The following is a 22,014-nucleotide window of genomic DNA, read 5'->3' as shown; positions in this document are numbered from 1 at the left end:
GCACATTGCCAATGATCTCTAATCTCATGTCTGTTATATATGTCTCTTTGTTCCTTTACTATTTACAATATCTCATTTCAAGTCTAAATTGGTGTCACCTGTTAGCTTACTGCATACATAAAGTATGCCAATCCCTCTTATTTTTTCCTTCTTATAAACCAGTATACGACTATCTGCCTTTAATATCAAACTAATCTGAGACTAACAAGATATAAAATTTGTGATGGTCCCCCCAACATTTTTGAAATTTCCTCCATTCCTTTCCTGAAATTTTAAGATCTCCCTTTTGACTCTCTTTTCATTGCGAAGAATCAGTACTTAAGATCCTAATTGGATAAAATTTTCTTAGCCCCCCTCGATGTTAAATCTTTGCTCTAATCTCTGATGGTCATTGAGTAAATTTCAAGAAACATAATTATTATAATAATAATAATAATAATAAATTATTAATTTGTTTCTCATCGAAATTTAAACTAATTTATAGTCAAAATCATGCCTTCCTACAGTTTTATGGGATCACATTTCAATTGGCAGCTCTGTTGACCAAGCCAGGAGTGTGGTCCCTCAAATGTTGAGGAGATTGATTGAAATTTAAACCAAGTATTGATTCAATCCCCTAACATATGTATAGGTCAAGGTGCTTTTCCTTTTCAATGAAGTCCATCCTTTATATTTTCACAAAGCAATAACGTGGCCCACCTAAAGTTGCTTAATAAGTCTAATCTTGCATAATCTTGCATGATCATTGCTGAGATTTGAGATCTTTTAATCTTAATTTATTTTGATATTGTGGAATTTACTTCTTTTTTATCTTTTCGTATTTAATTAGTTATCGTGTTTTCATATACTGACGACTATTAGTTGTAGTTGACTGTTGGCTTAAATCGCAAGGCAAGATTGCTTATTCGCTTCCCCTTTACTCTAATTAAATCACTAAACATTAATTAAGAAATTATTTATCTAAATCTATCTAAGTTATTTTGTATATATGAAAATCATAATTAACAAATAAACAAAACATGATGAGGGTATTCCATTTTGTGTTGTGCTTCCCACAAGCTAAGTTACCTAAGATATTTTATTAATTTTTTATATCTCCATTTATATGCTTGTGTTTTATATAATATAAATAAAGGAGAAAAAAAAAGTTGTATTTTCTCTTACAATGTGCCACAACTACTACCATTGTGTACCTTAAAACAAGCTAACCCATGATGAAAATTAATAGTTATAAAATAAATAAAATATAATATAAAATTAAAAAAACAAAAGAAAACTTGTACTTCTCTTACAATGTGCCATAACATCACTATTAGCTTTAGAAGAATCCACCAAAATAAATAAATATTTATAATCTGAGAATGTGACATTTAATCAACTAAGCTTTTGTGGTTTCAAAATTCAAATACACATGTGGATGACAGGGACAGAAATAATATTTAATTAACAATAAGGACCACAAATTATAAAGACAATAAAAAAGAAGAAGTTCCTTATAAAACAAGATGAAATAAATATCTATGGACCACTTTGAATTCTTTCACACATGATTTTTCTATTGATGAACAGGCCAAAGAAATTGTATTTTTTTCACTTATAAATAAATAATTATTTTGTGATACATGGTGGTACAGATTCTTTTCTTCTTTAATGATTTACAAGTCATTGCATTAGAGATGCAACCTTCCCCAAATAAAACTTAGATGTAACACCATGTGTTTGGTTTCTAGCAGTCAAAGAGAAGTATTTTATTGGATAAAAAAAGTAGTATGAAAGAGTTTTGTAAAGATAGGTGGGGGTAAAGTTGACTGAGTTCATTCAAATTTTTTTTTTGGGTAGGAAGATCATTATTATTATTAGAATTGAAGTTCATCTGGGTCAACTTGTACGCTTCTTCGATTACATCTTTAGGAGGGAAGACACCGTCTGTAAGGGTCGAACCCACAGCCTCTCCACTGAACTTTGCCACTCAAGATCATTCAATATTGATGTCACATAATTCATACGATTGTAAAAGAATATGTCGGGGTGAAAATGAATTTTCAACGTGTATAATGTTTTAAGAACTATTCTAGGGCTTAAATGCATCAAGATCGTTGTTTTGATTTTTTTTTTTTTTTCAAGTAAGGATTTATTTAAGTCTCTCAACAGATTCAGAGGGGTGGAAAACGATTAGGGTTGAATCTGTTCTTCTTCATAGTGAGAATTAACCGTCTTTGCTTTGCTATGGACTATCCTTTGGATGAATTATGTAAATCTTGTCTTAGGCATGTGATTTTGTGCAACTTTGCTCTTAGTATGAAACTGAGTGACTAAGCTTTTTATTTTGAGTTATGTAAAGAAATCTCAAGATCCACTAGGGAACGCTAGAGTTAAGTATGAACAGATAGAACTAGGCTTGGGCACTGGGTTTTGTAAATAAATTATAAGAAATCTCTCATTCTTTTGTTGGAAGTTTGGTGAACAATTTAATATCCCAGTGTGACTTGGTCATGGGACTTGGATACCAAGGATGTGTTTGGTAGAATTCCTCGGGAACAACATTCTTTTATTCACGGATAATAGAAGAACAGATGTTTAAGTATTCTACAAAGAAATATTAGGAATTTCTTACTCTTGTGAGAAGCATAGAAGTCAATTGAACTTGAAGTAAATTTCTTCCTCTTGCAATGCATTGGATTTTCTACCATTATAAATTTATGGACTCTAGATCATTCAATTGACCAATAATCAAAATAATACATTACTCTAAGTTTGGCGTGTGAATACGGTTTAGTTAAAGTAAATTTTTCTTAGCAATGCAGCCACAGGGTGGCCCAAAGATGTCATTTACTTCTTTTTTTGAGATCCCTGAGAACCTTGACAAATTAGTGCAAAGGGGTGCTCAGGGTTTTACTTATTATTATATGTAAATCTTATTATTATGTTTATATACCAGTAATGAATATAAAACATATTTTTTAGTGAAAAACAAGAAAAATCTCATAATAGAAAACAATTGACTAAAAAATTTATTTCTAATGGTTCAAATAAAATATCTTTGTATTGTTTACAATAGTTTATTAGATTCATTGATATCCTCACATATATTTTACTGATGATGGTGAGTAATCATATTAAAATGTCTAATTGGTTTGGTAGAACTGTTGATATCTATAATGTGAAAAGTCATAACTACCTTAACAAGAAGTTTTTTTTAACATGAAAACCAACAATTTTAACATAAAATATAAGTCACAAATCTTTTCTATTTTCACTTATACTTGCCAGCAAAAATATATATATATACACATTTGTAACCTAAAAATAATAATAAAGTGCAAGTTTGGTTTAGGGCTTGACTTGTCTTGAGCATGGAGAGTACGGCCGGTTAGGGTCAAAATATTTTACCTCTGAATAAAGGCCAAGGCCAGATTTAGAATTAGTAATTATCCTATTTAATGCATCTGTGACTTTATTTGTGATTCAAACCTTGATTTTATCCCTGATTTTTATATTTAAAGTAATTTATTCATTGACAAATCATTGATAAAAATCTTAAGCCCTGAATCAAGGTCGAACCAGAAAATGGAAAAGGTTCAACCCATCCTATCTCGACTTGATCATTGACAAATCATTGTGGGATATTGAACTTCTCTTGGTCTATTAAGATTCTAAATCAAAGACAAGAATCTTAAGCCCTGACTCATGGCCAGGACAGAAAATGGACTTGACTACTAGTATTCAACGTTCATATTGGATTAAAAAAGCCTGTCCCTATTGCAACCCTAAGAGTTACTAGCAAATCTAACTTAATACTAATGCACTGCATCCCATCAAAACTATAACGGGTGACTTGATGGAAAGTTCACGTATTGCATCATCCCTTTGAACCTAACCTATGTAACGAAGGAGGTGTTCACCGGTCAAACATATAGCTTGAATTGTAGAAAAAGTAAATCATGTTGGTTTAGTTTAAGAGGAACTAGTGGCGGAGCCACGTTGGGACCGGAGGGGGCCATGGCCCCCGAGATTTTTTGAAATTGGAAATATGCTTGTTTTTTTCCTTATTTCTGTATCTTTAAATGTGAAATACCACTTTTGGCCCCTCCAAAAATTAAAAATAAAAATTTAACAGTAAAGCATGATGGGTACAAATGTCATTCTCTCTATCTATGGTTATCATTCAATCCCTAGTTTTAAGGAATAAAATGTTAAATTCTACTTAAAAACTAACTCACGATCCATGAATTTCTCCTTATATATATTCTCTCCTATTTTCATTTCTATTTATTCCCTCATGGATTTCCTCTTTTACTTCTATTTTTTCTCTTTTTTTTTCTTCACACGTCTCACAAAATATTGAAGTAGTTAGCAAACTTTGAAATTTTCCTAAATCTTCTCCACATCAGGTATTCACTCTCTTTCTCAAATTATTCATTTCTCTCTCTTACACTCACGAATTTTCTATTAATTTACCTAATTTTTAATGTAGACTCTACATTATAATATAATAATATATTCTAAGATGTGACCTATAGTGGGTCCCACATATATTCGGCCCCCCTCCATGTTCAATCCTGGCTCCGCCCCTGAGAGGAACCTTGCTTCAGTTTAATACTATTAGTGTGCTGAACATGTGTAATGAAATTTTCAACCGTCGGATTGAGACTTTAGTCGAGATTTCGATCTTCCTTGTTTTTAATGATTGATTTTTTGGATATCGACTGAGATTTCGATCCAACGATCAGCGTTTCAAGCTGAACACGTCAACTGAAGCAATTGTGTTAAGATGTGGGGTCCACTTCCTCGTAGGGGACCGATAGTGACATCGTGTGTGTCACATGTCTCATCTACATTAGCACATGCGTTACCAGTCGCTTTCTCTTACAGCTGTCACCTCTTTATACTTAATAATTAATCCATTTTTGCCTCACTTTCTTCAACGATTTGTTGTTATCTTTTTTTCAGAAAAATAATTTTAAATTAAGCACGAGACGAGACGAGATGAGACGAGATGAGATGAGATGAGATGAGAAGTTGAGAACACGATTTGATAGGAAGAGAGGGCTTTTTTTTTTGCCAGGTGCCAAGCGGCTTTTATTTTCATAATTTTTTGTTTTCTTTTCATTTTGATCAAACAACTTAAGGATTTTATTTTATTATTTTTCCTAATTTATTTTTATTTTCTTTTTAAAATTTGATTCTAACCATAGAATTTAATGATTTCTCAGTTGTTGTAATCCACATATCCCACATAGAAATATAGTGGGTTAGCGGGTCGAACCATCGGTTTACAAACTAGGGTTGGCAAACCAAAAAAAAAAAAAAAAGATTTTCAACTATGGTTTAAGCATAGCATTTCATATGTGATATGATACCAGTTGATATATATCCATGTTGAATATAATTAATATAATATATATTGATCCATCTTTCTCTCTCCTTCCCCTTCGGTCTCTTTCTCTCTCTTTTTTTCTTTTTAAATACAAATTAGACTGCACTAAAATATAATACTTGTTACACCTTACTTTTTTTTTTTTTTTTTGTTACCAACCCTAATTTCCAAGGTTTTGCCCTGACTTATTAATTGTATAGAAACTTGACGTTACCATCATGCAATGAAATTTGAAAGCTTTTAGAGAAACATTCAACCAATTGCAATGACCATGTTGAGTAGGATTCACCAACCCTTCCTCTTTCATCTTCTTGGGATTCTTCATCTTAACTCTTAGGAAAGATGAAACTACTTACTCTATGTAGGCAACAAATTTTTAAATCACATTATTGAATTATTGATATGTGTTCAATGTTAAAGTGAAATCTTATTTTATTTTAATATTAATTTGCATGTTATTAAGTTTAGTGCACTCACACAGTTGTACTTGATAGAGCATTGTACCCTTGGGGGAGTAAATATGTATTATCTAAGGACCTGTTTGGTTGCTTGAGTTAGGAAATGTCAAATATCTAGAGATTTCAAATCTATGGAGCCATGATTTATAAAATTAAATGGTTGTTTAATCTGAATCTTTGGAAGGAAAACCTAGAGAGAGATATTTGTTTTTGTTCGAAAGTCAAAGTTTGGAGAGTTCCGCCAAATGTTTAGCTCTTTTATAGTACGAGTGAAATCTTTGAATTTCACCGCATACCCAGAATTCTACAGATTCATGTTTTTAATGTAAAAATATTAATTTATATATTTCATTATTCCAAGGATTTTCACAACTAAACGAGTATAATCTCGCATTCATGAATCCAATAATTTCAAATCTCTGGATTCATATAACCAAACAAGCCCTATGTGTATGTTGCATCATGTAAGTGAATACTGTATTTGAAACAATGTTTTTCTCTCAAGAATTCAACTAAACTAACAACAGAGAGAATCAAGCGTTGACACTCCACTTTTTACTTTATTTTATTAGTACTCCTAGTTGATATTGATATCATAATCATATCGGGTTTCACAACGCAAATAATTGTTCACTTACCCGATTTGTAAACACTTTGATGATTCAGATATTTGTGAGCATACACGAATATTCAGACTCTTAACTTTTTATTTATAAGATGACAGGATTCTTTAGCAAGTGAGACTAAAACCTCTCCCTTTGTTTTGTACACTTCTAATTTGTATAAAACTCTCTTAAAATTTCAATGAAATAATAAAGATTGAAATTATCATCAACTATTGGTAAATTATTAACAAGCTCACAACCATGGAAAAAATGACATTTTCTTCAAAAAGGGGAAAGATAGAATGACATAGACACCCAAAAGAGGATATCGATCAACAATAAAATGAGATAACAATCATTTCAGATAGTCATATCATTGGACCTAACTCCATATTTCTTCTCTCTAGAATAATATAATATAATACATTATATATGAAGATTTTTTTTTTTGTTTGGTAACCCATTATATATGAAGATAGGATCTCTAGGATTCATACATGCAAAAAAGTTGGGCCCACCTAAATTATCAAGGTAGATATTCAAATTTCATAAGATTTTTAAGGCACATTTTAGATTCTAGAAATTTGAACACTCTTTCTTTCTTAAGTTGGAAAAAGACTTAATTTTTAATGTCAAGTGGTGTAAGGGATGAAAACGTGAGAGGATATCTATAAACCCAAAAAACACGTGTCAAAATTTATTAGGGCCACCAATTCCTCGCCGACCTCGCCGAGTAGAAAAAAGGGTTATGACTTAAAATCGCGAGACTTTTTTTTTTGCAACATGTGGTTGGTGACTTGGTGTTAGTGATTGACGGGTCGGGTTCACCAATCAGATGGTAATAGGACCAAATATCCAACGTGCCATCAACATCTACATTCCATTTCCATCAACACATATAAGGCGGTGGGGCCCATTCATACTCGACAGCAAAATTTATGTAAAAAAAATTCTCAAATTTGGAGCTATAGAGTTGTCAAGTGGGGCCCACGCTTTCGCGGCCATTTTTTTTTCCTTTCTTCCAATTTCTAAAATTCGAAAACAAAACGAGGGCACGTGGGTGTCAAATTGCTCAACTTTTGAACCGGTTTTAACCGAGTCGAACCAGTTTCATTATATCATTATGAATTTTCGAATTTTGAATGGTCCTAATTTATTTGGTTGGTATGCTTCTAACCAAGGTCCGATATGCCGCCTGGAGTCGCCGTGTCGGTGCCTGGCTACACCGGCGACATTTTGGGCGACTTTTGGTCCTCCGTGGTTTCGGTGATACTGATGCTCCACCTTCTCAGTTTTCAGTTCTCACACCAATTATACCGCCTTTCACATCGTTGGGCACACCTAGATCTTCTCGGCCAAAATCAGGTAACATCAGAGAGGCAGAGCGTGCGGGTGTGGGTGTGTTAGGGTTTAAAACTAAAAGCCAATTTAGATATTTTATCATGAAAACCAGAAGAAACAAGTTCCTTTAAGATTTTTTGGGTCTATAGGAGTTGGAGATCTGCATCGCTTGCTATTTGGAGTTCTGAATGAGTCGCCATCGCCAGCCCTGGTAGCAAACCCCTTCTCACCCTTCAATTTCCCTTTTGAAACATTCAACTCCACCTTTGAATAAAGACAACGTTTCCAGAATTCCTGAACAAACCGTAATGAGAATCTCTGCCCACAGCCCAAACAAGCAAGCAGTATGATTTCAATTGTTCCATTTTCATTTCTTGATCGATTTCATCTCTTAACAAGAGGAACTGTTTGTCATTGCCGGTGGTGGTGGTGGTTGCAGGTGTTTCATAAAACCCTAAAAGTGTGGTGAGTCTCCGATTTGAAATGCTTGGAATCGATTAACTATCACGATGACGCCGTCAATCGTTGCAAGTTTTGACTGTTTGGTCTTCACAGGCTCCACAAACTTTTCGATCGTCGCCGGTGGTGGTGGTGGTTGCAGGTGTTTCCTTGACTTTTAAATCAGTGGTGATATATTGTGGAGAAATCGGCGATATATCGCTGATAAATTATATATGTCATGTTGCTGGGGGGTTTCATGTCGCCCCCAGCGACATCTCGATTTATCGCCGTGTGTGTGCAATAATATCGCCACACACGGTACAATGCTTCTAACACATGATGACAAGTTCTTACGTGGAGGTAATAAGTTTATGGGGGGTATGGGTTTGAATCTCTCCTTCCCACTGGGTTCATGGGCCCCTAGTTGCTATAATGACTACCGAAAAATGAATAAATTATTTTAAATATTTTTATTTTTATTTTGAGTGAAGACTATTCTTGGGTCATTGTTAATTTTTTTTTTAAATCATAATAAATAATATATTTATTTTTCTTGGTAAAGGGAATTAAACACTCCCATGTGAGTAGTTCCATAAATATAAGAAGTTGGAGTTAGGACTTCATGCACTTAGATATTAACTTATTCCTCATCAACTTAAATTTTTTAGCGCAACATTACCATTTAAGTATTTTGGTGAATTAGATAATCTTCTAAATTGAAATGGACAAACATGTCACATGTTTCTCTTGTAACAAGTCACTAGCACATATATTAATGTATAGGATCTAACGTGGTTTGTGGAGCAAATAGAGAGTAAGAAATATATAAAAGAAAAAGGAGAAAGTATACATCATATTTCATTTAGTAAATTGAAAAATAAAAATAAAAAATAAACTGCATTTGTTACCTCCCTTAGACAAATCACAATTGGGGTTGGGGGAGATAGAGACGTGAACAATATGTCTAAAAAGAATCTCCACTCAATATTTAACTATTAACCTCCATCCTCCAACCTAAAAATGTGTATAAATTTTTATTATAAATAGATCATATGTTGGACCTTAGTGCTAAACTTATAAGGTTGGCAACTTACTTATTATATTTGAAATTTGAATTAATAAAATACATTAAATAATAAAACCCCTCATTATTTTGAGAAGCCAACCCTTCGCATCTATCAATAAATAATATATAATCTCATGCTTTTATTTTATAAAAAAATTCATTATTGACAACCAACGACAACCATTGATGAACCTAAAATGAAGTGGGTGGCTAAATAATAACTGATAAGGTTTCAGTTCTCCTCATATTTATTGAAATATACACGATAATAATGAATAAAAAATCGATTCAGTCAACTTAAATAAAAAAAAATCCAGTTTGGTCCAACCGGAGTAGATTCAAACCGGAGGAGTAAAACCAATCACATGTGCTGAGAAATGAGAAAATTTATCTTTAATCTAATTTTAGGTGTTTTAAAAAATATTTTCTAAAAATAATAAATGGAACAGATATGAATCCGATTTAATCGTTGCAATCGGTCTAGACTCGCCAGCTCGTCACGGTTCGCACGACGAGTTGAGTCCACGTGGCATCCGATAACCTAAGAATGTGGTAGATATGTTGGCATGGACCACGAATTTCAGAATGTGGGTAAATTGTTAGTGGAGTCTGGAGCACGTGGGTTTTCTCACCGGGAACAACCGGTTTCTTCGGTAACCAAGATTCTTATAATCCAACGGTCTACATTTACTGTACGGAAAAGTGCTATTAAAGTCACCTTCTCTATCTTTGCTTCGGTGGTGGACAGAGAAGAAACAGAAAACGCGCGCGTTCTTCTAATCTTTCTTTGGAGGTTTTCCAGATTTCTTCTTTTTTTTTTTCCCCCCTCTCATGTGGAGTAGAAGAGGGTTTGGAAAACTTTATTGGTTTTGTTTTCGAGGAAGAAAAGCTGTTCAGTGAGATCTTTTGAAAATTCGAAGTGTTTTACTGCAAATTTTTTGAATCAAGAGATGGAGAGAGATTTCTTGGGTTTGAATTCGAACGAGTTGCCGTCGGTGAAGGAAGAGAGCAAGGAACTATCCCTAGATTCTGGTATAAGTTCGTTCTATTTGATTCCAGAAGTTATATTCTTTTTGTTTTTCACATGTCTGAGTGAATTCTTTGATGTGAATCATATTAGCTGCGAACTCTTAACTGATTTTATGGTTTTTTCTGAACTTTCGTTTCCCGCAAAAACTCGTATCTTCTAGAATATATTGTTTTTCCCCCTTCTTTTGTTCAAATCAAGATTAAGTGTGAAAATCATTTTTATGGACATATTCTATTTCATCGAATTATATTGCTGATTTAACAATTTTATCTCCTTTAATTGCTGGCTCTAAATGGAAGTAGGGTTCCATGGATGATTGGGGCTGGGTGGTTTGGTTGCAGAAGCACGACGGGTTTTAGCTATTTTTTATTTTCTCCTTGGAATATCTGTAGTAGAATTATGAAATTTATGTTCTTCTGTTGTGGATCTGTTTCACCTTTCAGGTCTTAATTGTTACCTCTGCCGCAAAAACATAATATTTTTGGGGACGCGTTTCTCGTTTCTGTTCCTGTACTTGAAAACGCATCGTCTTTGATTTGATTGGGTATCACAGATTTTTTTAGTTAAAGTTTTTGTATTTCAGTTTTCTGGTTCATTAAAGTTTTGCTAGCATGCAACCTTGTGATAAACGGCCCTCGTGTCAGTTCATAATTTGTTTTGTTGGGTTGACTCTAATCTCCTGTCTACCGAATCTGTAGGAAAACCATTTTATTTAAGAATTGTTTTTTTCGTCAATGGAGTCAGTAAATTTTTCCCTCGTAAAATGCAGTCATAACTTCAAGAAGAAGGGAAAAAACACACTTCGCTCTCTTCCAAAATTTCTTCACACACGATGTATAATTGTATAGAGCCGTAGTTTATAGTTAGCGCAGCTCTTCCCAACTACTGAAACGTGGTTCCCCGGGAAGAGCATCGAGATTCGCTGCTTCTTTTTTCCTCTTTATTGTTTATTATTATATGTCTTATGTCCATTTTGATCACCGTGTATAATGGTGTTCCCAAGGATCTGAGCACCTGTTTGACCACCCTGTACCTCATATTTGTTCTTATCTTCAGATTTGATTTAGCTTCTAGGTAAGTCTGATTAAGATTTGAATAGGGTTTCTGTTATTTTTGCTATTTCATGTATGATTTGTTCTGATCACGTACACAACTGATTTAGTTTCCGTTGTATTCGTGTTTGATCTTTAGCTTCCATGAAGAGTTCAGGAATGCAATGGCCTTTCTCAAACAAGGTATCTGCACTGCCTCAGTTCATGTCTTTCAAAGCTGCCCAAGAAGAAAGGGCAAAGAGGATGGTATTTGATCGAATGACAAATTCTGCATTTACAATATCTACAGTAGATACTTTTGATGCTAATCATAAGCCTAATGCTAGCATAGTTCAGGTTCGATATGAAGGTTCCATGAATCATGTCTAAAAACTTATAAAGTTCAGTGCCTCCGTGTAGTTTGAATAGATCTAATATTGCAATCCTCTGTGCTGTGCAGAATAACTTCAGTTTCGATAGGCAAGTGGGTACTCATAATGCGATGAACACTTATGCTGTTCAACGTGTTGATGTCCATCGTCCACACGAAGTTAGGGGCGTTCTGTCTCCAACCAGACTCTCTCTATTTCCATGGGCAACCCTTTCTTCAAAACTCATGGTGCTACTACCACAAGCCAAAACTTGGTTCCTGCTACTTTGAAGCAACAATTAGTTGGAGGGCTTCCTGCTTTTGGTTCAATTGATCCAAGGTAATAACTTATTTCTTATTTGTTAATTTCTTATCTCAGATTGCCTTCCACTTTGAATGCTAAACTGAGTCAACTATTTTTTGTAGGAACATCTCAAAACCCACAGGGGCTCAACTGACCGTCTTTTATGCTGGTACTGTAAATGTGTTTGAGGATGTTTCTCCTGAGAAGGTATTTTTTGCATCTTTATTCCTGAAGCATAAAGCCATGTACAGAGACAAACGTAGTTCTTTCAAGTCTAATTGGCTGTAATATATATCTAGGCTCGGGCGATCATGTGTTTGGCTGGAAATGTAGCTTCCATGAACATCAACCAAAGGGCTTCAGAAGTTTCAGCACCAACATCAAAGCCAATGTTGTTTGACAATGTTCATGGCAATCAATCTACTTCAACTATGCCTTGCTCGGGACTTCCTAGCCCAATCTCTGTTACTTCCTATTCTGGTGCTCAATCAGGTAGTGGGTCTAGCAACAATGATGAAGCGATGACAACAAAATCCAAAGAAACTTTGATAACCCCTAGCAGCAGCAGCCAACCTGAGGCTCCAGTGGTGGTTGCTCCTGTAGCATCTCCTGCTACAACTCTCATGCCAGCAGGTAGGTTCAATATATCTTTCTTGTGCAAATGTTGTATTTTAGTTGCAACTTGCATTAGATAATGTACTTTGTAGATACTGTCTACTTATCCTAACCAACTGAATCAAAATTTTGGTTCTGCAGCTGTGCCACAAGCTCGCAAGGCATCCTTGGCCCGATTTCTGGAGAAGCGCAAGGAAAGGTAATTTGTTTTATTTTCTACTATGGTGTATATCTTGATCTCCCTTCAGTGTGCCTCCCAAATGTGTGAGGGTAAAGAGCTAGTTCTGTGGTATGGAAACTTATTTGAATGCTAAATTTTCTGACTGTAGATAGTTTCATTGTTCTGTTAATGATGGGTTTTCCTAGGGAGTGATTTTCCCTTTATCAATCATGAAAGAGAAAAGGTTTTCTTTTTAAGTCTGTTTTAGTACATAATCAGATCAACCTAGTCCTGAATCCACACAAGTGGTAGTTCTTGTCCTTTTAATGAATTGTGATGGTATTAATGTTTCTGCAATTAACTCCCTCCCTGTCCTTCAACTGCAGGATAATGACTGTAGCTCCATACAGCCCAAGGAACAAATCAACAGAAGGCACCACAACCTCATCTTTCCCAGACAGCAAGGAGCAATCATGGAGCCTGTGCCCATCTAAAATGGAGACTAATTAGTCCAAGTTGCATTCTACATAGGAAAGAAGCAAAAAGCTGAAGGAGGATTCTCCTCCCTGCTTCCCTTTTTTTTTTTTTTTTTTTTTTTTTTTTTTTCAGTTCAGTCCTCTGTTCTTGAAGATAATTTAGTTTCGATTCTTTCTCATTTTGAACATTGTGAGGAACCTCCTTTTTATTCTAAACTACTTGTGTTGGGGAAGTTTGTAACCCTTTTTTCAACTTCCTGTCATGTTGTAAAAAATGAAGTAACACAAGCATATAACAGCACAGCTCTTTTCTTCGTATATATATATGTTCTTCCTTTGATACTCCTTGCGAACTCGTAGCTTAAATTTGATCGTTTGAATGAAGAATTTGTTTCCTGCTGAGGAATTATGGATAAAGAACTTGAGGCGGATCAGTAGCAAAATTAGGGAGGAGAAATTAACAAACTAGTTGGATCATTATGTTTGGATAACCTTTGTGTATTTGAAGTTCTCAAACTCAGGTGTGATACTTGAATCCGTGTGTGGCAGCCATTTTTAGTATCTTTGAATTGAAAGCTTTCTTTGGTATCCAAAACGGATATTTTCACCTGATGTTGATTCCTCCCACTTGTGATGCTGAGACTATAGAAAGTCTTTCTTCTTGTATTTGTACAACCAGTGATTTCTTCATATTGAAGTCTCCTTAATTGTTCTACACCATCGTTTTCAATCTTTTCTTCAGAGAGACAGATTTCAAAAGCAAAGCACGTCAAGATAGGGAAAGGGAAAGTGAAGGAAGAAGACACCCAAACAAGAGAACCTGAATTGTGTCTATGTCTTTCTCTACTGCTAAAAGAGGACTGGTTTCTCTCTCTAGGAATCCAATATTTGGAGCTGTGGTTGTGAGACCCTGGTGCCTGGTGGGTAATCAACTGAAAAAGCCAAAGTTGGTGGTGGCCGGTGGCCTCTGCCTGGTTGTGGGGCTATTCATTCATGATTTAGTAATTGCAGTTGTTGAAAACACTGAGGGGTACTTGACCGACCAACTTCCATGTCTAAATCGGACAGTCGAGATTTCGATCTCGATTGTTTGCAGCACGATTATTGCACGGCACTAAAGTCAAACGTGCTCACCCATACATATTTATTGAGTGAGAACAAAGATCTTCTTGGCTTTGAGTATTTAAAGCTGACCTGCATCGGTAGGTGTGACTTTTGATAAAATTTTGCTCAATCAGATCATCTAAAAGAGTAAAATAAATGTGTTAATAAATGTTTTCATGGAGCTTAAATTGGGAGAAACCTACCAAAGTTTGATTGGACTTATTAACTGACACTCGTGCTAGGGAAATAAATACTCAGGTGCACTTGAAAGCAATTATTGTTTTCCTTTTTTAGTACCCATCATTTCTACCCAAAAAAAATACCCATTATTAGATTAGGGAAAATAGCTACTGTGGGGCATTGTGATCTATGATTTCTATCAAAAGTAAACCATGCATCTCATGTCAACAAAATTTCAAACACTAGAAGAGTAGGTCCCTTTTTGGGCAATAAAAAAAAGTATAAGTGACATTTCAGTTCTTCATGATTTTTATGGATTAAAATAACATGCTATGATTTTTATGGGTGAAAAAAAACATGTTATCATGATTTCTAACTATTTCCTAAGGCTGTGGGACACTAGTTTCTTCTTGAAAATGACTCGCTATCTTTTTTTAGAGTTTAAATTCTTTACCTGCAAGGGTAGAAGATTGTGTCCTTTGTCCATTTTTCCACCACTTACTTGGAAAGGGATTTACTTCAGAGCACTAACAAAATGATCAGAGGTAGATCTTCCTCTTAAATATATGGTGGAGGGAGAGAGAATGACAAATCTTTTTCTTCTCCACCCTTTTTTATGTATCTCTTAAATAGCCATATATAAGGGTATAGAAAAAATATCAGATCAAGGAAGGGAGTAACTTATCTCTTATATATATGGCATGGTAATTATATTTTTTTTTTTATAAAAACATTTTACATGATTGAGGATAATAAATAATCATTAAATTTGTGTGGATAATTGGTTTGTGGCCATTGTCATTCTGGCTTCTAATTTCATCACAATATGAACTAAATTAGACTATTTATTTTTAGTGAATTGAATAATTATCCAAATCCTTCAATTACAAAATTTTATATATTTCAATATGTACATTAGGTGGTTCTTGACATGTTATTTTTATTATGAACTACAACTTTAAAGTATGATTATATTAAAATTAGTTGAATAAAGTTAAAATTTTGCAACTGTGGAGTAAAGTTATATTGAAATTGTTGTAGCATTAGGTTAATTAGATGAGAGGACTTTTAAGTGTTTATTTATATTCTAATTTTGATTAAATTTTTTTTTTCTTCTTTTCCATAATAGTGTGCAAGTAACTTATCTTATCTCATATAATTGATAAAGAGGAGGTGAGAATAACTAATTAATGAAACTAAACACAATGGTAAGAAATTAAAAAAAAAAAAAAATTTAAGTATTACAAAAATTAATTAATATATAAAGAAGAAAATGGTTATGAAGTAATATGTATAAATGAAAATGGAATTGAAGTTAATATTGATTATTATTATATTATGAAATAAGATTATAGTTCTGGGCACTATTTATTACTGTATGCAAATCAAAAGATTAATGACTTTTAAGGAAATAGAAATATAGCAATTTTGCTCAGTTGGCAAAACACTAGCACCTCTCTTTAGGCAGTTAGAGTTTGAAACCCCTTGAACTAGGGGTGAACCCCACTTATATCTAAATTATACGTAACAGCTACCTCCATGAGGAGTAGGCAAGGTGCGTGTAAGTTGGTCCAGACAAACCTCAATAATTATTAAAAAAAAAAAGGAAAAAAAAAAAAAAAAGAAGAGAAGATTTGCAAGCTAGGAGAGTTGGAACTAAGAGCCTGAACTGGCCCATTTTTGGCCCATTTCTGCCAGGAGCTCGCACTAGCCCATCTAAAAATTCAGAATCTAAGCGCTGGTTATCCATATTGACAAAGGATGGGGATTTTTAGGGCAGGGAATGGACCAAGATGGGCCTAGGACGAGACCTTGAGTTGAACATAGACAGGACGGGCCTATATTTTACAAACCCGGCCCATTCTAAGCATGTTGCATTCGTGAATCGTTGGATGATCCAATGGGCCTAGGATTAGATCCAATGTTCTTTTGGCTGAAACATGAGTTGACTCGTTCACCAAAAAAAAAAGAGTTGACTAAGGGTGAACTGCATCACTCAACATACGGATTAGTGGTACCCAATCGTATCTTATTTACAAGGTTAGAAAAATCACTCTGTGTCGGTGGTGGTCTACAAGGTGACATATCACGATGTGCTGGGTGACATTTGGAGGGGTGTCGATGGAAAATCGAGTCCTAATTTCGAAGGGGTATTTGAAGTCATTTTAGTCTAAATTTGGTTGTGTAGCTTAACTTGAGGCCAATAATAATTATACTAAAAATGTTATTTTGATTTAAAATATCAGCTACACTAATGTTCCTAATCAACACATGCCCGGTTGTATGCGGATGAAATTGGAAGTCTAGAAAACTTGTCGATTTGTATGAAATCCTGCTTGATCGACACAAACAATGTAATATGTCGGCGACAATGAAGCAAGATGTACTTGTAAATGTGGAAGATCGGAGCAAAATATGGTTAAAATGCAAAAAACAGAAGAAAGAAGCAACATTGGCTACATATCGGGTGTCGTATCGTCCACTCCGACATGGGAATATACTCCCGAGTCCCGATACGTCGACCATATTTATTTACCCGAAGGAACGAAAAATCGTGTACTCATTTTCGTTCCTTGCGTTCTAATTACCCTGAATACTCTTTTAGTAGGACAGACCCGCCAAGAAGAGTTAGAAAGGGATAGGACTGAAGAAATGGATTATTCGGAGGTTGAAGAGCTGAAGTTGTTCATCAATGAGTTGAAATTAAATCCTTCGATTATTAACGACCCCTCGTTAGGGTTCTTCAAGAATTATATTCAAAGGTGCTTCTTTCTCTCTACTGCTACTTTGATTCTTTTGAAAATTTGGGAAAGGGTGGGATGGTCTTTGAATTTCGTATTAATATTTAACTTCTGGGTTTTCCCTGCAACTTCTTGTTTCAGTCTTGGCGCCCAAATTCCACAAGACACAGAGTCGGTTAGACTTCTTACTTAAGCTTAATTTCTTTGTAATTCTTTAGAGAAAGGCTCCTTTACTTGGTTATTTCGTCTGGAATTTCGAATTTATTGAGAAATCTGAACTTCTTTTGCATTAAATTATTTCAATCTGCAGGATAATGATGATGATGAGTTGGATATTGAGTTTGTCGATGCTGATGTTCTTGAACCTGATAATGATCCTCTAGAGGTGAGTAACTATTTATTTAATGGGTCAATAAGTCAAAGGATACTGCTGATTTTGGTTCTCAAATATTGCTGCTGGTTTTGCTTAGAATGATGCTTAGGTAAACCCATGTATTTTTTTTACTGATGTAGATAGGGGATAACTCAATAGAGGTTACTGAGGAAAATCAAGTAGCTGCTCAATCGTCTAAAGCGAAGGCTATGAATGCTATAGCTGAAGGCATGTTCCAAGTTTGATCCCAATTATTACTTTATTTTGCAATATATTTTTGTAGTAGCTGAGCTACTAGGGTTTTACAGGTAATCTAGATGAAGCCATTGAACTTTTAACAGAAGCAATAAAGTTGAATCCTACTTCTGCCATCTTCTATGGTACAAGAGGTTAGTCAGTTTCTCTGTCAACTACAAAAGTTTATTGGACCAAATGATGACTTATGTATGTTTAATGTGTTTTCATTTAAAACATTGACAAGATTTGTGATTAATTTCAGCTAGTGTCTATGTGAAAATGAAAAGGCCAAATGCTGCTATTCGCGATGCAAATGCAGCTCTAAAGGTTTGATTCTTATTTCCTTGCAACATGATTTAATCAATTTGAAAAGGAATGACAGGTTTTAGAATTACCTTACCTTTCTTTTGTTACTGGCTTAGATAAATCCTGATTTATCCAAAGGGTACAAATCCCGAGGAATGGCAAAGGCGATGCTAAGACAATGGGAAGAGGCAGCTAAAGATCTTCGTGTAGCCTCAGGATTGGATTATGATGAGGAAATTGGTTCAATGCTTAAGAAGGTAAATTACTACGATCTTTCAAACATCAGCATTGGAGAATTTTGTTATCTGGTGACACAAATTTGTTTGTCACAAGGAAATGGCATATATCTGGGACATGCTGGAGTGCAACGTTTCCAGATTTCTAATCAAAGGTGAAAACAGATCAATGCATGGAGTTTTATAGTATAAGTTAGTAAATGAAGTTAGTGGGTGGCCTTTGCACATACAGATAAGTGTGCTATTGCAACCATCAACTTGTGGGTTTGAGAGTTGGAAAAAACTTCTGAGTGAAGTAGGAGTATGGCTGTCGGTATCCCCCTCCAAAAACCTGCAGGTGTGGGTGCCTTGTGCATTGGATGCCTTTTTTTATGTCATTTAATGAAGGTAGAGGGTGGCACATGAAATGGAATTGGTACCATTTTTGTGAAATCCTAGCGCAGCCACAGACTAGCTGCTGTTAACATGTCAACCTCTTGACAGGCTGGACTTAGATGGATATGATTTTGTCAAAGCCCGGTATTTAAGAGAGGAAAGTAACAAAAGGAAAACTTTCATTATGAGTCTGTTATTTATGGGGGCACAACTATACCCAATGGATGTTAAAAGAAATCATGTGTGGAACATGTGATCAACAGAAGATATGTAAACATACGGGAAACCTTTGAGTGAGAATTGCCCCATGAAATATAGTGAGTTTGTGTTTTGGCGAGTAAAAAGTTGTTAATTATATATTTCAATTGCAGGTTGAACCTCACGCACGAAAAATTGAAGAGCGTCACAGAAAAAACGAGCGGCTCAAGAAGGAGAGGGAACTAAAGAAAGCAGAAATTGAACAGCAGCAAAAGCGTGCTGAAGCCCAAGTACTTGAATAATAGTCGCCATCTTTTATTGGGAAATTAACTCATTGTTCTGTCTATTTTTTTTATAATATTTTTTCAATTCATTGCAGGCTGCTGACGAGAGGGTTAAGGCAAAGGTGCAATCATCAGAAAAAAGAACGGTGAGTTTGTGCTCTTCACTTAGTCATTCTTTTTGTTATAAGTTAAGTGCACGATGATACTTTTTTCACAACACTCTAATTCACGTGATTGTTACAATTTCATGCAGGACTCAGAAACCGCTTCTCTACAGGATGGTATGTAATGTTTAGTTTAGTAGCAGTTTGCATCTTAACATAAAAATTTTGTGATTTACATTGATGATGCATAGAAGTTGGTGTTTTGTGGTTGATTTCCTGAGAGTTAGATAGGATCCAGCTTCTTATATGTGTCAGTGGCCTGCCTCTATGGTATACATGTGGTTTTATTACTGTATTGTTTTTAGTGCTTTGCTCCACCGATTTTGTTACTTCATGCTCCGCCGATTTTGTTACTTCATATGATTGTATGCCAAAGAACTCCCTTCTGCTGTTTCCTGACTCAAATCCGCAATTAATAGGTCATGGTGGATCAAGTATATAACAGATTGCAGTATGCAATTATGCAGTGTATAAGAATTAGTTTCAGTTTGATGCAATGTATATTTCTGTAACATTCCATGTTTCAGGATGTTTATTGCGCATCATTGTGATGCTCTTCCATTTCATCAAGGCTGAGTATGAAAAGCAATGGCGTATGAGTTGTTTTCTTTTGTTTTTGGTTTGGAGGATGAGGGAGAGCGAGAGGAGGAAAGGGGGTGGGAAAAAACAGTGGGTCTAAAGAATTCTGACCTAAATAGTTCAATTAGTGAAGTTTCTTATCAGTGTCAGTAGTTTGTAATGATAGGAGTATTCATATTCTGGTCGTAAATTGATGGAAAAACTGAGTGCAATTTATTGTGGGGTGTTCTGTATATTGACTATAGTATCAGAGATGTGGAAATAATTGTTGAAGTGATTTTAAGAGTCATTTCTACCTTTTACTTGCCTTCAGTATCTTCAGTGTCTGCATCATATTGACCTCACAAGGTGTCTAGATCTCTAGAGCACCTTTAATGACTTCACCTCAACTTGTTGCCTCATAATTCTATTTGCCTAGTTGGGGAATTGATCAACAAGCCCACAAGTGATCTAACCCTCTATATAGAAGCGGTGAGTGAAGGTATTGGTGTTTATCATGTTTGTGCCTCCCTTGAAATAGAGTTGAGTTCCACAGATACCTGGAGAAGGTAAACCCATTTCACTAATGGCTTTGTTACTCTTGCTTCACTTCCTTTTAGAGCTCAGGACTCGTTAACAATTACAGTTACCTAAATTTAGGTTTCATATATTTGGGGTTGTTTTGTCCATCTCTCCTTAAAGCTAAGTGTTCCTAACATTACCCACTATGGTAGGCATCGAAGTACTCTGATCTGCTGGCTCTTCCTTTGGGTTTTCAGTATTTATATGTTTGATAAAAGTAATACACATTCAAGCTGTGGAACTGTATATCAGTTTCTTGTTTTGATCTCCCAATTTTTTTGACTGCTGTTCCTTGTGCAATATCCACCTCAACATTCAACATAAAAGACTGTCGGAAAAAAAGGAAAAGAATTAAGCTCGAAAGGTCCAATTTAACTATAAAGGAGCTCTCTGATGGTCCATAATTGATTATGTGGTAATTTTTGTTGAGTAACACTTTCCTACATAAATAGATAATAGAGAATCAAGTAGACTACTAAAATAACTGTTCTTTGAATTACATTTTCCTGGATTTTTAAAACCTGATTTTATCATTGATTTTGTGGTTGATAGGACATGTTCTTAGCGTTCACTCGAATAGTGAATTGGAGACCAAATGTAGAGTTGCTGCTAGTTTATCCCGCCTGGTGATCCTGTACTTTACTGCGACTTGGTGTGGCCCCTGCCGTTTGATGTCTCCTTTGTATACAAGCTTAGCAGGGAAGTATACAAATGTTGTCTTCTTGAAAGTGGACATCGATGAGTTGAGCGATGTGGCTGCAAAGTGGAATATTAACAGTGTTCCAACTTTCTGCTTTATAAGAAATGGTAAGAAGTTTGATAGCTTAAGTGGGGCAGACAAAAATGGTCTCGAAAAGAAGATTGCTCAGTACGCAAGTCAGTCATGATCAACAACTCGGTTTCATGGAATCCAACAGGGGCTCAAATTCGCAAACCAACAGCAAATCACAATGCAGGAAATTTGGTGCAATGATGAGGGCCTGGCCAGTCTATACCTTCAACTGAAGAACTCTTATTGGCCCTTAAACCTTATAGCTTTGTTGGTTGAACTGAAAGATTGTATTAAAATCCATATTGTCATGTTTAAATCCCCCACCCTCCAAAAACTTTCACCTAGATAGCTACCTTGGCAGTCATAAACTGCAGCATGTATGCATTTTGTAATTGCATTTCCTAACTTTTATTAAGGTTTTGAACTATCAAAAAAAAAAAAAAAAAAAAAAAAACTGGGCTTCATCAACTGCATTCACCATGTTGTTCCCTGCTTGGAGAAATCTTTGGGTGGTGTGAAGCATATGATGTAGCTACATCTCATGGTTTCTTGTAAAGCTTTATGAAATGATACACATCCTGAGAGTTTCTTTCCCCCCCCCCCCTCCTTTCATGCTGTGTTTCCGGACAT

General features: G+C 35.1%; 1 protein-coding gene and 1 pseudogene across 2 annotated transcripts; both read left to right on the top strand.

Annotated features, from left to right (window-relative positions):
• The first annotated feature begins 10,012 nt into the window (after positions 1-10,012).
• On the top strand, positions 10,013-13,592 carry LOC149000620 (protein TIFY 6B-like; annotated as a pseudogene). The gene is made up of 7 exons (XR_016170807.1): positions 10,013-10,320; positions 11,510-11,706; positions 11,810-12,059; positions 12,146-12,230; positions 12,323-12,656; positions 12,780-12,837; positions 13,185-13,592. The product of XR_016170807.1 is annotated as a protein TIFY 6B-like (transcript).
• A 3,522-nt stretch (positions 13,593-17,114) lies between these two features.
• On the top strand, positions 17,115-21,844 carry TDX (tetraticopeptide domain-containing thioredoxin). Its single transcript, XM_089140678.1, has 11 exons — positions 17,115-17,320; positions 17,441-17,474; positions 17,610-17,684; positions 17,813-17,900; positions 17,981-18,061; positions 18,172-18,236; positions 18,332-18,472; positions 19,198-19,314; positions 19,404-19,454; positions 19,562-19,589; positions 21,165-21,844. Exons 1-11 carry the CDS (start codon positions 17,211-17,213, stop codon positions 21,497-21,499), a joined length of 1,125 nt encoding a protein of 374 aa, XP_088996804.1. The 5' UTR covers positions 17,115-17,210; the 3' UTR covers positions 21,500-21,844.
• Positions 21,845-22,014: the final 170 nt, after the last annotated feature.

This window comes from Hakea prostrata, chromosome 11, assembly GCF_041222555.1.
Source record: "Hakea prostrata isolate BN-2017 chromosome 11, UWA_Hpros_2, whole genome shotgun sequence".
NCBI lineage: Eukaryota > Viridiplantae > Streptophyta > Magnoliopsida > Proteales > Proteaceae > Hakea > Hakea prostrata.
The sequence above is the reverse complement of the archived record's forward strand: the minus strand, read 5'-3'. Positions and strand labels throughout refer to the sequence as shown.

Coding starts and splice junctions, on each gene's coding strand:
- TDX (XM_089140678.1), top strand. CDS start 17,211: ATGGATTATTCGGAGGTTGAAGAGCTGAAGTTGTTCATCAATGAGTTG. Junction 17,321..17,440: donor TTCAAGAATTATATTCAAAG/GTGCTTCTTTCT, acceptor TTCTTGTTTCAG/TCTTGGCGCCCAAATTCCAC. Junction 18,237..18,331: donor ATGCAAATGCAGCTCTAAAG/GTTTGATTCTTA, acceptor TTACTGGCTTAG/ATAAATCCTGATTTATCCAA.